Below are 15,154 nucleotides of genomic sequence, written 5' to 3'. Positions count from 1 at the left end.
CGTGGCCAAATGTGGTGGATTTGAGCTGAGGAGAACATGTGTATGAAAAGCAAAATGTAGGGAAAAGTGCAAAATATAGGGAAAACGTGGAAAAAATTGTAGGGAATTAAATCCACAAAGAAACCTACACTCCACTCTTAGTAAATTAGGGCCAGTGTGTATCTGGATATACTGACAATAAGATACTTTCACAAAGGCAGTGTGTACAAGGTGGCTCCCAAGAAACTCTCTGTCTTTGTTCTAGAATCATCTAATAGTATACCGGACCCTCACTTGGTGTGGCTGATGTTTTATTATTCACTTAGTAACATAACAGCTGTTTTATGCGCACACTGAATTACTGGAATGAGGAGTCAGTATTGTTTGAGTTTTTGGTTATGTAATGTTATATATAAAGTTCAGTGGTCTATATTACATTAATGAGGCATTAACCCTTTAATAATTATGCTTGTACTTGGTTATAATGAGCTGCTAACCAAAAACTGGAAGAGTAAACACACAATTTCTAGCTTCTATAACTGATTTTGCACATGATTACAAAGCCTCTGTGTCAGCACTGGTTTACTGTCAAATATTGTGACAAAGTCTCAGAAGCAGAAGTTTATGTCTCATTCTACAAATAATTTTTATATATCTTGGATGAATATAAAAACTCTCACTGGATCTCCATGGTAAACACCCCGCAAGCTAGTTTGTAGGGCCCTTCTTATATATCTAAAATAACGGCTAACATCCAAATCTAAAGGGAAACATGCTTGGCAAACACTTGATTGGCCTTGTCTTTGACCATTTAATTGTACTTGCAGGTTAACATACCTCACACCTTCATGCATAAAAGTACCTTGCATATCAAGTCTTACAGAATCGTAGGTAAACATTGTGCCAGCGCTAGAAGTAAAGACAGTATTGGTAGTTATCATGTTGATAACATGGGAAGCCTCCATAAATTGATTTCGAGTTGGTTGACGAAATCTGGATTCTTGATATGCTATAAGAATTGTCACGCGTCTGTTTCCACGGTCTTCAACTCTGCAGACCTCCTCTTCAGTTTGACGTTTTTTTCGATGTGAAAAATGAAAAGTGTCTTTACAATCACTAGTTATTTTTCCACAGTAATCCCAGTTATTAGATTCATCTGTGTAACACCAAAAATAAGATTTCCCGTAGGAACCACAAAGGTGATCTTTACGACATGGCTCTCCTTTTATAGTCACATCAAAGGATGGAGAACAATACTCATTTTCACCTTGAGAATCTATACATTGAAAATAGTCACCACGTTTATCACAGTCAGTTACACACGCCTGTTCATATCTTGTATAATGTGTCTCAAACTCTTCTGTGATATATCCACAGTAGCCCCAACTATTGTAAGTTCTGCACCATGTATAGCTGGAACCATCAGATTTACAGGGTGACTGACATATATTACCTTGGTAATCCCATTGATCTGTTGCGGAACAGTAGTCCCAGTCACCTTTATAGCCCTTTTGCCAGCACCAGTAATATGATTCACCGTTATTAGAACATGGGGATGTGCAAACCCCACCATGGGTTGTTATATAAACATCTCTTGATAAAACACATGGTAGGACCAGGAGAACAAAACCAATTCCTGGTAACATCTGAAAAAGAGAAAAAATAAAATCATTTGTGATATAATTTGATCTTGACTTTATTAAAATAATTGTTCAGGTCATATGCTTTTTTTTCAGAAGCCCAAATTATTATTTTATTTTCAATGTCCAATCTTTTTGTATAAAACAGAAAAATCATCATGTATTCAAAGTATATAAGGAGAAATTGATCAAAACCTGTCCAGAGGAAAAGTTTCTGAGTTGCCTATAGCTGTTACACACCGCCCTCCGGCCGTGAGCGCAGTGTCCCCGACCGCCGGCAGGGCCAGGATTCGCATTGCAGGGCGCGCCCGTATGCAAATCTCGGCCCATCACTCACCTCATCCCGCTCCTGCAGCGCTCTCTCTTTCTCAGCTCCGGCGCGCATCCCTGTTCCTCAGGGTGCATGCGCGCCGGAGCTTTCAAATTTAAAGGGCCAGTACACCCATTATTAGTAAAAACACCTGACAACACATTATAAGTTGTTGCACCGCCCACACCCCCCTGCCGGATCTTCAGTGCCTTTTGCCTGAGAGAAAGCGTTACCATTGCCTGTTTTGCCATACCCGTGTATCCAGATCTTCCTGCTGGGGTTCCTCTGCCTGACAACAATAATAATTAATAATAATTTTATTTATATAGCGCCTACAGATTCCGCAGCGCTTACAATTATGGGGTGCAAACAAAGACAAGTATCAGACTTAATTGTTAGGATTCGGCTAGCTGGATGTGGATCCTCTGTGTCAGCGAGGGATTGGCGTGGACCGTGTCGGTGGACTGGTTCTAGGGTTGCTACTGGTATTCACCAGAGCCCGCCGCAAAGCGGGATGGTCTTGCTGCGGCGGTAGCAACCAGGTCGTATTCACCGGCAACGGCTCAACCTCGCTGACTGCTGAGAAGGCGTGGGACAGAAGGACTAGGCTGAGGCAAGGTCAGACGTAGCAGAAGGTCGGGGCAGGTGGCAAGGTTCGTAGTCAATGAGGATAGCAGAAGATCTGGAACACAGGCTTTGGACAACACTAACGCTTTCTCTGGCACAAGGCAACAAGATCCGGCAAGGAAGTGCAGGGGAAGTGAGGTAATATAAACAGGGAGAAGGTGGAAGCTAATTTAGACTGATTGGGCCAGGCACCAATCACTGGTGCAGTGGCCCTTTAAATCTTAGAGAGCTGGCGCGTGCGCGCCCTATAGAGGGGAGCCGCGCGTGCCAGAACATGACAGCCGGGGACCGGGACGGGTAAGTGGCTTAGGATGCGATTCGCGAGCGGGTGCGTCCCGCTATGCGAATCGCATCCCCAACGTGAATGTCAGTGCAGCGCTCCCGGTCAGCGAGTCTGACCGGGGCGCTGCAGAGAGGAGAACGCCGCAAGCGCTCCGGGGAGGAGCAGGGACCCGGAATTCTCGGCGTAACAATAATATTACACAATAACTATTCAAACAAGAGGTGTGGGGATACGTTGAGGATATGTTGAGGACAATTAGAGAATGTTATAGGCCTGTCTGAAGAGATGTGTTTTCAGGCCACGTTTGAAACTATGGATGTTGTTTTTGAGTCTGAAGGATTGGGGTTTAGCATTCCAGAGAACCGGTGCAGCACGAGTGAAGTCTTGGAGATGGGAGTGAGAAGTTCGGATTATAGAAGATGTTAGTGTGAGATCATTAGCAGATCGGAGAGAACGTGTAGGATGGTAGACGAAGATGAGAGAGGAGAAGTAGGGAGGTGCAGCATTGTGGAGAGCTTTGTGTGTGAGACTGAGGATTTTGTACTGTATTCTGGACTGAATTGGTAACCAGTGGAGTGACTGGCACAGGGAGGAGGTGTCGGTGTAGCGGCTGGAGAGGAATATGAGTCTGGCTGCGGCATTAAGGATGGACTGAAGAGGAGAGAGTTTGAAGAAAGGAAGGCCTATTAGTAAAGAGTTACAGTAGTTGAGGCGGGAGTGAATCAAAGCAATAATGAGAGTTTTAGCAGTTTCAGTAGTGAGAAACGGGTGGATTCTGGAAATGTTTTTGAGATGCAGGTGACAAGAACGTGAAAGGGACTGAATATGGGGAATGAAAGACAGATCAGAGTCAAGTTAAACTCCAAGACAGCGAGCCTGCTGCCTGGGAGTTATGGTAGTCCCACATACCGAGATGGAAATGTCAGGGTTAGGTACAGTATCAGTTGATGGAGAAAGACAAGAAGTTCTGTTTTCGAAAGATTTAGTTTCAGATATAAAGAGGACATGATGTCTGAGACAGCAGAGAGACAGTCACTGGTATTCTGTATGAGTGCAGGGTGGATGTTGGAGGAAGAGGTATAGAGTTGGGTGTCATCAGCATAGAGGTGGTACTGGAAACAAAATCTACTGATTGTTTTTACAATGGGGGATGTGTAGAGTGAAAAGAGTAGAGGACCCAGGACCGATCCCCGGGGAACCCCGACAGCAAGGGGAAGAGGAGAAGAAGTAGAGCCAGAAAACGAGACGCTAAAGGAGTGGCCAGAGAGATAGGAGGAAAAGCAGGTGAGAGCAGAGTCCTTGAGACCGATGGAGCGGAGACTACTGAGGAGGAGTTGGTGATCCATAGTGTCAAAAGCCGCAGAGAGGTCCTAGAGAATCAGTAAAGAGAAATTGCCATTTGATTTGGCAGTCAGAAGATCGTTAGTGACTTTGTTTAGGGCCGTTTCTGTGGAGTGAAGGGAGTGGAAACCAGACTGTAAGCGAAGAGTTCTCGGAGAGATAGTGGATAAGGCGGGAGTAGACCAAGCGTTCCAGGAGTTTGGAGATAAAGGGGAGATTTGACACGGGTCGATAGTTGGCTGCACAGGATGGGTCCAGAGATGGTTTTTTCAATAGTGGGGTTATGATAGAGTGTTTGAAAGAGGAGGGAAAGACCCCAGAAGAGAGGGTGAGGTTAAAGATTTTAGTTAGGTGACAGCTGATAGCAGGAGAGAGAGACTGGATGAGGTGTGAAGGCATGGGGTCACTAGAGCAGTTAGTGGGGCAGGCGGAGGAGAGGAGCCTGGAAACCTCATCCTCCGCTACAGGCTCAAAAACTGAGAGTGATGAAGAGGAGATGTGGCTGGGAATTGGATCAGAACTTTTAGGGGACTGGGAGAGGATTTCATCACGAATGTCATCGATTTTAGTTTTGAAGTATTTGGCCAGGTCTTCAGCACAGAGATCAGTGATTGGGGTCTGTACTTTAGGCCGAAGGAGAGAGTTGAACGTGTCAAAAAGGCGTTTTGGGTTGTTAGACAGAGAGGAGATGAGGGAGGTAAAATATGTTTGTTTGGCGAAATGAAGAGCGGAGTAATAGGATTTAAGCATGAATTTATACTGCAGATAGTCTGAAGAAGTCTTAGTTTTCCTCCACAGACGTTCAGCACACTTAGAGCATTGCCTGAGAAAGCAGGTTGTTAGCGTGTGCCAGGGTTGCTGCCGTCTGTGTCGGGAGGTTCGTGTTTTTGGGGGTGTCATTTGATCCAGGGTAGACTTGAGGGTGTCATGGTAATGTTTGGCTGCTAGATTAGGGCAGGAGAGGGAAGAGATTGGTGATAGTGAAGATTATAGAATGTCTATAAATTGATTGGTGTTTATGGCACGCAGGTTTCTGTAAGTGTACAAGGTTGTAGTGTCTGGAAGATGATAGGAGTTACTGATAGAGAAAGAGAGAAGGTTGTGTTCAGAGAGCTCAAAATGAGAATTAGTGAATTTAGAGACAGAGCAAAGAGAAGCTCTAGAGAAGATCAAGTCCAGTGTATTCCCATCCTTGTGTGTGGGAGAGTCAGTAAGCTGTGAAAGGGCAAATGAGGAGGTTAGAGACAGAAGCCGAGAGGCAGAAGAGGAGATTGGGGTATCAATGGGGACATTAAAATCACCCATGATGAGTGTAGGTGTTTCTGAGGAAACATGGATCTTGCTTCTATAGTGGCGCTTCAGTCACAGCAGTTGGCCCAGCAAGCACAGCAGCTTAACCAGCTATCTGCCATGATGCAGCAGTTGCTATCTGCACAGCAGCACCCGCCACAGCCACAGCCTCCTCCAGCTCCAGTACAGCCTCCCGCTGCTGCAGTCTCCTCTGGAACAAAACTTAGTTTGCCGCTTCCAGAGAAGTTTGAGGGGGATCCCATGTCCTGTCGTGGTTTTGTGACGCAGTGCTCCATGCACATTGAACACATGGCGGACCAGTTCTCCACGGAACAAGCAAAAGTAGCCTTCATCCTCAGTCTCCTGTCTGGTAGGGCCTTGGCCTGGTCAATTCCACTGTGGGATCGCAGTGATGGTGTCACTACCAATCTCCAGGCATTCCTGATGGAATTTCGCACTTTCTTTGAAGAACCTGCCCGAGCTTCCTCTGCTGAGACGGCTTTGCTGAGTCTTTCCCAGGGCAACTCCACTGTGGGCGAGTATGCCATCCGGTTCCAGACCATGGTGTAGGAGTTGTCTTGGAATAATGAAGCTCTCTGTGCTACTTTCAAGAGAGGACTGTCAAGTAAAATTAAGGATGTCCTCGCTGCCCCGGAATTGCCATCTAACCTGAATGAACTTATACAATTGGCATCGCGGATTGATATCTGTTTCTCTGAGCGACGAGAGGAACTGCGACAAGAAAGGGAATCTGCACGACCTCTGCGCTTTCCTCGTTTGGCACCAGTTTTCCAGCAACCACCGCAACCTTCTATGTTGCCTCCTGCAGTGGAGGCTATGCAAATGGATCGGTCTCACCTGATCCAGCAGGAAAGAACTCGCCAACGAACTGAAAATCTATAAATATACTGCGCCAGTGCAGACCGCTTTCTTAAGGATTGGCCTCTGCATCCACAGCCACAGGGAAACGCTTGCACCTAGGGTTCATGGGAGAGGCTTCCCTAGGTGTGAGTTCCACCTCTCCCTGTTTAAATATGATGGTCCAGATTCTTCTTTCTTCTAAAGAGATCATCTCCATTCTGGCTTTCCTAGACTCTGGCTCAGCAGGAAACTTTATTGATGCCTCCCTGGTCCATAGGTATCATCTGCCAGTGTCCCGCCTCTTAAAACCACTGTATATCTCTTCGGTCAATGGAGAAAGACTGGACTGTACTGTGCTATATTGCACAGAACCATTATATATGCAAGTTGGAGTCTCCCATAGGGAGAACTTGTCTTTCTACGTTCTCCCACATTGTACTTCTCCTCTATTTCTTGGCCTTCTGTGGTTGCAACTCCGTGCTCCGCAGCTTGATTGGAAAACTGGAAAAGTTCTTTGCTGGGGCCCGTACTGCCACCACCACTGTATAAACAGACGTGTGACCAATTCTGCCAGGTTTACCTTCATTCCTCCAGGACTTTGCTGATGTCTTAAGTGAAAAGCAAGCTGAAGTCTTGCCTCCACATCGTCCTTACGATTGTCCCATTAATTTACTGCCTGGCACCACACCTCCCAGGGGCAATCTACCCTTGTCAGTTCCTGAAACCCTGGCCATGTCAACTTACATCTAGGAGAACCTTCAGAAGGGATTCATCAGGAAATCCTCTTCTCCTGCTGGAGCTGGGTTCTTCTTAGAAAAAAAAGATGGGTCATTGCGTCCTTGCATTGACTATCGAGGACTGAATAAAATTACAGAAAAAAATCTTTATCCCCTTCCTTTAATCTCGGAGTTGTTTGATCGGCTGCAAGGTGCCAGGATTTTCTCCAAACTGGATCTTCGTGGTGCCTATAATTTGATTTGTATAAGAGAAGGGGACGAGTGGAAGACTGCTTTTAATACTCGAGACAAACAAATTATCAGCTGTACTGGAGTGGCCTCAACCTTCTGGTCTGAAAGTGATTCAGCGCTCCCTTGGCTTTGCCAATTATTACCGGCAGTTTATTCCACCTTGGTTGCCCCCATCTTGTCTCTTACCAAGAAAACTGCCAATCCGAAGTTCTGGACTCCAGAGGCAGAGGAAGCCATCAAGCACTTAAAGTCTGCCTTCGCTACTGCTCCGGGGTTGTCAAGACCGGATCCGGACAAGCCGTTAACTTTGGAGGTGGATGCATCTTCAGTTGGTGCAGGAGCAGTCTTGACACAAAGCTCTTCCAAGGGCAGGACTGTGACTTGCGGATTCTTCTCTAAGACTTTCTCTCCAGTGGAGAGAAATTATACTATAGGAGTTCGTCAGCTTCTGGCTATTAAGTTGGCCTTGGAAGAATGGCGACATCTCTTAGAGGGCTTCTCCAGGTTTAACTTTTTTATTAATTTTCGTCCAGCAGAGAAGAATCTTCGTGATGACACTCCATCAAGACCTGAAATCACACCTTCAACATATTGTTCCTCCTGATTGTCTTATTTCCGCAGCACCAGCAAGTATCCAGCATCTGCCCCCTGGGAAGACTCATGTATCTCCTCCTCTGAGACTCCGAATCTTGAAATCAGGTAATTCCTCTCTGTTGGCTGGTCATGCCGGTATCCGTAAATCTTTGCAACTAATATCCCGTGGCCCACTCTCAAACGGGATATCACAGACTTTGTATGTTCCTGCCCAGTCTGTGCCCGGGACAAAACTCCACGTGCCAAGCCAGCCGATCTTCTACATCCTTTACCTATTCCCGACCTGCCCTGGACTAACATTGCAATGGACTTTATTACAGACCTTCCTTCTTCTAGCGGCAATACGGTCATCTGGGTAGTTGTGGACCGATTTTGTAAGATGGCTCACTTTGTGCCCTTGCCTGGTTTACCGTCTGCACATCAACTCGCTATAGAGTTAATTTCCCATATCTTCCGTCTCCATGGAATACCGAAACATATTTTTTCTAACCGGGGAGTCCAGTTCATTTCTAAATTCTGGAGGGGACTCTGCTCACATCTACAAGTTAAGCTGGATTTCTCCTCTGCCTATCATGCCCAATCTAATGGTCAAGTTGAGAGGGTGAATCAGGTTTTGGGAGATTACCATTGCCACTTTGTTTCTGCCTGCCAAGATGACTGGGCCGATCTACTACCCTGGGCAGAGTTTTTGTACAACCATAAGGATACCGAATCCACAGGATCTTCACCTTTCTTTGTAGTCTATGGATTTCATCCTCCTCCGCCTTTGCCCTTGTCTTCTTCCACCGGTGTCCCTATAGCTGAGGAACTTGTATGGAACTTCTCCACCATCTGGAAGAAGACCCATCTCTCCCTTCTTCATGCCATGACCCGTATGAAATTTCAAGCGGACAAGAAAAGGCGTCCTCCTCCTGAATACTCACCAGAGGACAAAGTGTAGTATTCAGCAGTGTATAAGTACTGGAAGGATTAAGATTTTTTAATAGAAGTAATTTACAAATCTGTTTAACTTTATGGCACCAGTTGATTTAAAAGAAAAATTTCTCCACGGGAGTACCCTTTTAACGCAAATGGACATATCTATACGCCAATTCACGATCGTGCTGGCGGTGATCGGTGACTGGTGTTGGCGATCGCATATCGCCGGGCACTCGCCGCAGCAGTCAGGAGCGGAGTTCCAAACCTAACAGTTAACCCCTTCAGTGCTGCGGTCAATCTGACTGCAGCACTGATCACCGGTGACAGAGGGAGGGAGCTCCCCCATGTTCACCAACAGCGATGCTGCAACATGATCGCGGGTCACCGTTGGTTGCTATGGCAGCAGGACTGTGTGCAGGCTATGCTGTGATGCAGTACAAATGTATTGCAGCATAGTATATCCTGTAAAAAGTGAAAAAAATAAAAAATAAAAGGTTTGTCAATAAAAGTATCAAGGAAAAAACAAAAGACCCCTTTCCCAACAAAAATCCCTGTATTATCATAGAAAAATACATAAATCATATACATGTTAGGTATTGCCACATCCATAATGACGTGTACTATAAATCTATAATATAAATTATTTTTGCACCGTGAACGGCGTAAAAAAAAAAAGCAAAATTCGCCAATTTTAATACATATAGCGAAATAAAAAAGATCAAAAGGTAGCAATGATACCAATAAAAAAGTACAGCTTGTCCCGCGAAAAATAATCCCTCAATCAATGGTGTCAGACGAAAAATAAAAAAGTTACATTTGTCAAAACATGGTAACACAAAAAAGGGAAAAAAAGAGAAGGGAAGAAAAAGGAAGAATCAAATGGTTATCCCCATAATCGTACCAACCCACAGAATAAATATAACATCACTTTTACCACACAGGGAACGCCATAAAAGAAATAATAAAAGAAAAAAATGCCAGATATTTCCCAGTTTTTCACAATATTTGTGAGTTTTTCACAAAAAATGCTTTCTGTGTCAACAAAAATGCACCACTTATATAAAGTACAATATGTCACGAAAAAAAAATCTCAGAATCACTTCGCTCAGAAAAAGCGTTCTAAAGTTATTACCATTTAAAGAGACACATGTAAATAAAAAAAAAAAGAGCCTGGTCATTGAGGTAAAAAATTGTGTCTGTCCTTAAGGGGGTTAAGCTCCATGTGGCAGCATTAATGGATTTCTCACTAGTTAAGTTGTCCATGAATGCTTCCCCATGGTAGATCAAAGATACACAAATGAAATTAGCAATAATATGTCATTAAAGGGGTACTCCTGTGGAAAACATTTTTTTTAATCAACTGGTGCCAGAAAGTTAAACAGATTTGTGAATTACCGTATATACTCGAGTATAAGCCGACCCGAGTATAAGCCGAGGCCCCTAATTTCAACCCAAAATCCCAGGAAAAGTTATTGACTCGAGTATAAGCCTAGGGTGGGAAATACATCATCCCCCCCTGTCATCATCCAGACCCTCATCATCATCACCTGTCATCATCCCCTTGTCATCATCCCACACCCCCCCTTCATCATCCCCTTGTCATCATCCCCACCCCCCTTCATCATCTCCTTGTAATCATCCCACACACACCCCCTTCATCATCCCCTTGTAATCATCCCACACCCCCCCGTTCATCATCCCCTTGTCATCATCCCCACCCCCCTTCATCATCCCACACCCCCCTTCATCATTCTCTTGTCATCATCCGCCCTCAGTGGTTTTCAACCTGCGGACCTCAAGAGGTTTCAAAACTACAACTCCCAGCAAGCCCGGGCAGCCATCGGCTGTCCGGGCTTGCTGGGAGTTGTAGTTTTTAAACCTCCGGATTTCCGCAGGTTGAAGACCACTGCCGCCTTCGACATCATCCAGCCCCCTCTCACCCCCTTTAGTTCTGTACAGTACTCGCCTCTGCTCGGCGATGGTCCGGTGCTGCAGGGCTGTCCGGAGAGGAGGTTGTCCGGTGGGATAGTGGTTCCGGGCTGCTATCTTCACTGGGGGGGCGCCTCTTCTCCGCGCTGCGGGCCCGGAATAGAGGCGTTGCCTGGACGATGACGCAGAAGTACGTTGGTAATGAACGTACCTCTGCGTCGTTGTCAAGGCAACGTGACTATTCTGGGGCCGGGCCCGAAGCGCTTAGAAGAGGCCTCCCCGGTGAAGATAGCAGCCCGAAACCACTATCCCACCGGACGACCTCCTCACCGGACAGTCCTGCAGCACCGGACCAGCGCCGAGCGGAGGCGAGTACTGTACAGAACTAAAGGGGGTGAGAGGGGGCTGGATGATGTCGAAGGCCGCAGTGGTCTTCAACCTGCGGACCTCCGGAGGTTTCAAAACTACAACTCCCAGCAAGCCCGGACAGCCGATGGCTGCCCGGGCTTGCTGGGAGTTGTAGTTTTGAATCCTCTGGAGGCCCGCAGGTTGAAGACCACTGCGGGTGGAGAGTTCACTCGAGTATAAGCCAAGGGGGGTGTTTTCAGCACGAAAAATCGTGCTGAAAAACTCGGCTTATACTCGAGTATATACGGTACCTATATTAAAAAATCTTTATCCTTCCAGTACTTATAAGCTACTATATACTGCAGAGAAAGTTCTACAGTGCTCTCTGCTGACACCTCTGTCCGTATTAGGAACTGTCCAGAACTGGAGCAAATCCCCATAGCAAACATATGTTGCTCTGGACAGTTCCTGATACAGAAAGGTGTCAGGAAGGAAAAAAAAGGGAAAAAAAATCCGAAATCAAAAGAACTAAAAACTTTATCTGTAATATACAGCCGCTAATAAGTACTGGAAGGATAAATATTTTTTAATAGAAGTAATCTACAAATCTGCTTAACTTTCTGGCACCAGTTGATTAAAAAAAAAAATATATATATATATACATTTTTAAATGGGAAAAGGGGGGTGATTCAAACTTTTATTAGGGAAGGTTTTTTTTTTCCTCGCAATGTCATAGCTCCCATAGGGGGCTATAACACTGCACACACTGATCTTTTACATTGATCAATTGTTTCTCATAGGAAACCATTGATCAATGATTCTGCCGCTTGACTGCTCATGCCTGGATCTCTGGCACTGAGCAGTCATTCGGCGATCGGACACCAGGAGGCAGGTAAGGGGACTGTCACGATTCGGCTGGCAGGAGGTGGATCCTCTGTGCCAGAGAGGGATTGGCGTGGACCGTGCTAGTGGACCGGTTCTAAGTTACTACTGGTTTTCACCAGAGCCCGCCGCAAGGCGGGATGGTCTTGCAGCGGCGGTAGTAACCAGGTCGTATCCACTAGCAACGGCTCAACCTCTCTGACTGCTGAAGATAGGCGCGGTACAAGGGAGTAGACAAGAGCAAGGTCGGACGTAGCAGAAGGTCGGGGCAGGCAGCAAGGATCGTAGTCAGGGGCAACGGCAGGAGGTCTGGAACACAGGCTAGGAACACACAAGGGAACGCTTTCACTGGCACGATGGCAACAAGATCCGGCGAGGGAGTGCAGGGGAAGTGAGGTATACATAGGGAGTGCACAGGTGAACACACTAATTAGACCAACTGCGCCAATCAGCGGCGCAGTGGCCCTTTAAATCGCAGAGACCCGGCGCGCGCGCGCCCTAGGGAGCGGGGCCGCGCGCGCCGGGACAGGACCGATGGAGAGCGAGTCAGGTACGGGAGCCGGGGTGCGCATCGCGAGCGGGCGCCACCCGCATCGCGAATCGCATCCCGGCTGGAGGCGGTATCGCAGCGCACCCGGTCAGTGGATCTGACCGGGGCGCTGCAGTAGCGAGGATGTGGCGAGCGCTCCGGGGAGGAGCGGGGACCCGGAGCGCTCGGCGTAACAGGGACCCTCCTGCTGTCCTATAGCTGTTCGGGATAATGCGGCACCGCGGCGATCCCAAACAGCTCCCTGAGCTAACCGGCATTAGTTTACTTTCACTTTAGATGTGGCGTTCAACTTTGAACGCCATGTCTAAGGGTTAATAGTGCGCGGCACCGCGATCAGTGCTACGCGCTATTAGCCATGGGTCCCGTCCATTGCTAGAGGCCGGACCTGACCCACTATGATGCGGGGCCCCGCATTATAGAAAGGGAGTGGGGGAAGGGCCTACATGTGCGCCCTCCGTCCCAAACACGTTAAATGTAAAAATAATATATTTTTTTTATTTATTTTGTTAAACTTTGTATTAGTAATGTATTTTAATAATATGTGTAATAAAGTGTTTTTGTGTTTGTTTTTAACTTTTTTCCCTTTTTTTCCTTTATTTGTTCCCTTTTTTTAAGTAGCACTACTACTCCCAGCATGGAACAGACTGTTCCATGATGGGAGGAGTAGTATCTGTACTAATAGACAGATCGCCCTGGGTGTCAATTCTGACACCTTTTGCAATCCTATATAATGTATAGAAGCCGCGGTCCTGCTCTTCTGCACATCACAGAGCTGTAATTGGCCAGATGGTTCCAGCCAGCCACAACTCTCTGCTGGAAATATGAATAAGTATATACAGTCATGGCCATAAATGTTGGCACTGCTGACATTTTTATAGAAAATTAAGTATTTATCACAGAAAAGGATTGTAGTATCACATGTTTTGCAATACACATGTTTATTCCTTTTGTTTATCGTGTGTATTGGAACTAAACCAAAAAAGGAGGAAAAAAAGCAAATTGGACATGATGTCACACCAAACTCCTTTGGCTGTCTGGGCATGCAGGAAGTTGTAGTTTTGCAACAGCTGGAGTGTCCCTGTCTGGGAAGACACTGGCAGAAAGGTCTGTTCACATTATACAAAATGTACAAGGTGAACAGAGCCTCATACTTAGCACTCTGCCTCCCGTCTGTAGCTAATGATGTCATCACTAGGGGTGGAGCTACACTGATCCGGCAGGGAGCGAGGAAGGTAAGGGGATCTCGTCTTCTGTATACACTATATACAGCTATCTATAAATAGCTGTATATTCTATATACCGTCTAAAGGGGCCATAGGAGCAGGGAGTCCTATCAGTCTGGTGACAGGATTCCCCTCTCCTGTATAGTATACATGGGTACACTATAATTCACCACTGTATACTATACGGCCTGGGGAGATGAGCAGTGATGTTATACATCACTCCTCATCTCCTTACACTCTATGGACCGGGTGCTCAGCATCCGACCAACAGTGTGGTACCTGAAGACAGTGAAAAACTGCCACAGGGGACAAAACTGGTTTCCACACACCAGGAAAAACGCCAGAAAAACTGCCAAAACGCAGGAAAAAGCTGTGGCAGTTTTTCTGGCGTTTTTGCTGCCTTTTTTTTAGGTGAAAAAAACCATGTGGAAACCTAGCCTAATGGAGTCAGCACTGCTCGTAAGCGGGTTCCCTCCTACATTTGGCTGTAGGTTGGTTGCCTGATTTGTTAGTACACAGTAGAGCTTGTATACAGGCACACTGCAGATGGACCCATGCCATTGCCACCATAATAGCTGATCATAGTGAGTACGTTTTTCTTTATCTTCCTGTTCTTGACCTATATGTCTATGGTTGTAATATACACAGTATCTCACAGAAGTGAGTCTTCCCCCTCACATTTTTGTAAATATTTTATTCTTTTGACAGCACTGAAGAGATGACACTCTGCTACAATGTAAAGTAGGGAGTGCACGACCTGAATAATAGTGTTTAATGTTGTATCCCCTCAAAATAACTCAATACACAGCCATTAATATCTAAACCTTGGCAATAAAAAGTGGAAATGTCTATATTGGGCCCAAAGTGTCAATATTTCATGTGGCCGCCATTATTTTTCAGCATTGCCTTAAAGGGGAAATCTGGTGCAAACTCTTTTTTTTATATATTTTTTTTTTTCAAATCAACTGGTGCTACAAAGTTAAACAGATTTGTAAATTGCTTTGTAAAAATCCTTCCAGTACTTATCAGCTTCTGTACGCTCCAGAGGTTGTGTAGTTCAGTCTGACCACCGTGCTTTCTACTGACACCTCTGTCCATGTCAGGAACTATCCAGAGTAGGAGCAAATCCCCATAGCAAACCTCTCCTGCTCTTGACAGTTCCAGACACAGATAGAGGTGTCAACAGAATGCACTGTGGTCAGACTGGAAAGAACTACGCAACTTCCTTTGGAACATACAGCAGCTGATAAGTACTTGAAGGATTAAGATTTTTTTGCAGAAGTAATTTACAAATCTGTTTAACTTTCTAGCACAATTTTTTGGGAAAAATTTTTTCCCCAACAAAGTACCCCTTTAAAGTGGAAAACACGTTTAAAACAACTGGAGTGTTACACCACTGTATATTAGAGAT

General features: G+C 45.8%; 1 protein-coding gene across 1 annotated transcript; it reads right to left on the bottom strand.

The window, feature by feature from the left end:
- Positions 1-515: 515 nt before the first annotated feature.
- On the bottom strand, positions 516-2,004 carry LOC130362572 (uncharacterized). The gene is made up of 2 exons (XM_056567324.1): positions 1,957-2,004; positions 516-1,625 (listed from the first exon to the last, which is right to left on the bottom strand). The coding sequence occupies exons 1-2, from the start codon at positions 2,002-2,004 to the stop codon at positions 627-629; spliced, it is 1,047 nt and encodes a 348-aa protein (XP_056423299.1). The 3' UTR covers positions 516-626.
- Between the last annotated feature and the right edge of the window lie 13,150 nt (positions 2,005-15,154).

Source organism: Hyla sarda, chromosome 1 (genome assembly GCF_029499605.1).
Source record: "Hyla sarda isolate aHylSar1 chromosome 1, aHylSar1.hap1, whole genome shotgun sequence".
Lineage (NCBI taxonomy): Eukaryota > Metazoa > Chordata > Amphibia > Anura > Hylidae > Hyla > Hyla sarda.
This window is presented reverse-complemented; position numbering and strand designations above follow the sequence as displayed.

Excerpts from the sequence above, each read along its gene's own strand:
- LOC130362572 (XM_056567324.1), bottom strand. The coding sequence starts at position 2,004 with ATGCGCGCCGGAGCTGAGAAAGAGAGAGCGCTGCAGGAGCGGGATGAG. Across the intron at positions 1,626-1,956 it reads CGCTGCAGGAGCGGGATGAG|ATGTTACCAGGAATTGGTTT; the intron begins GTGAGTGATGGG and ends TCTCTTTTTCAG.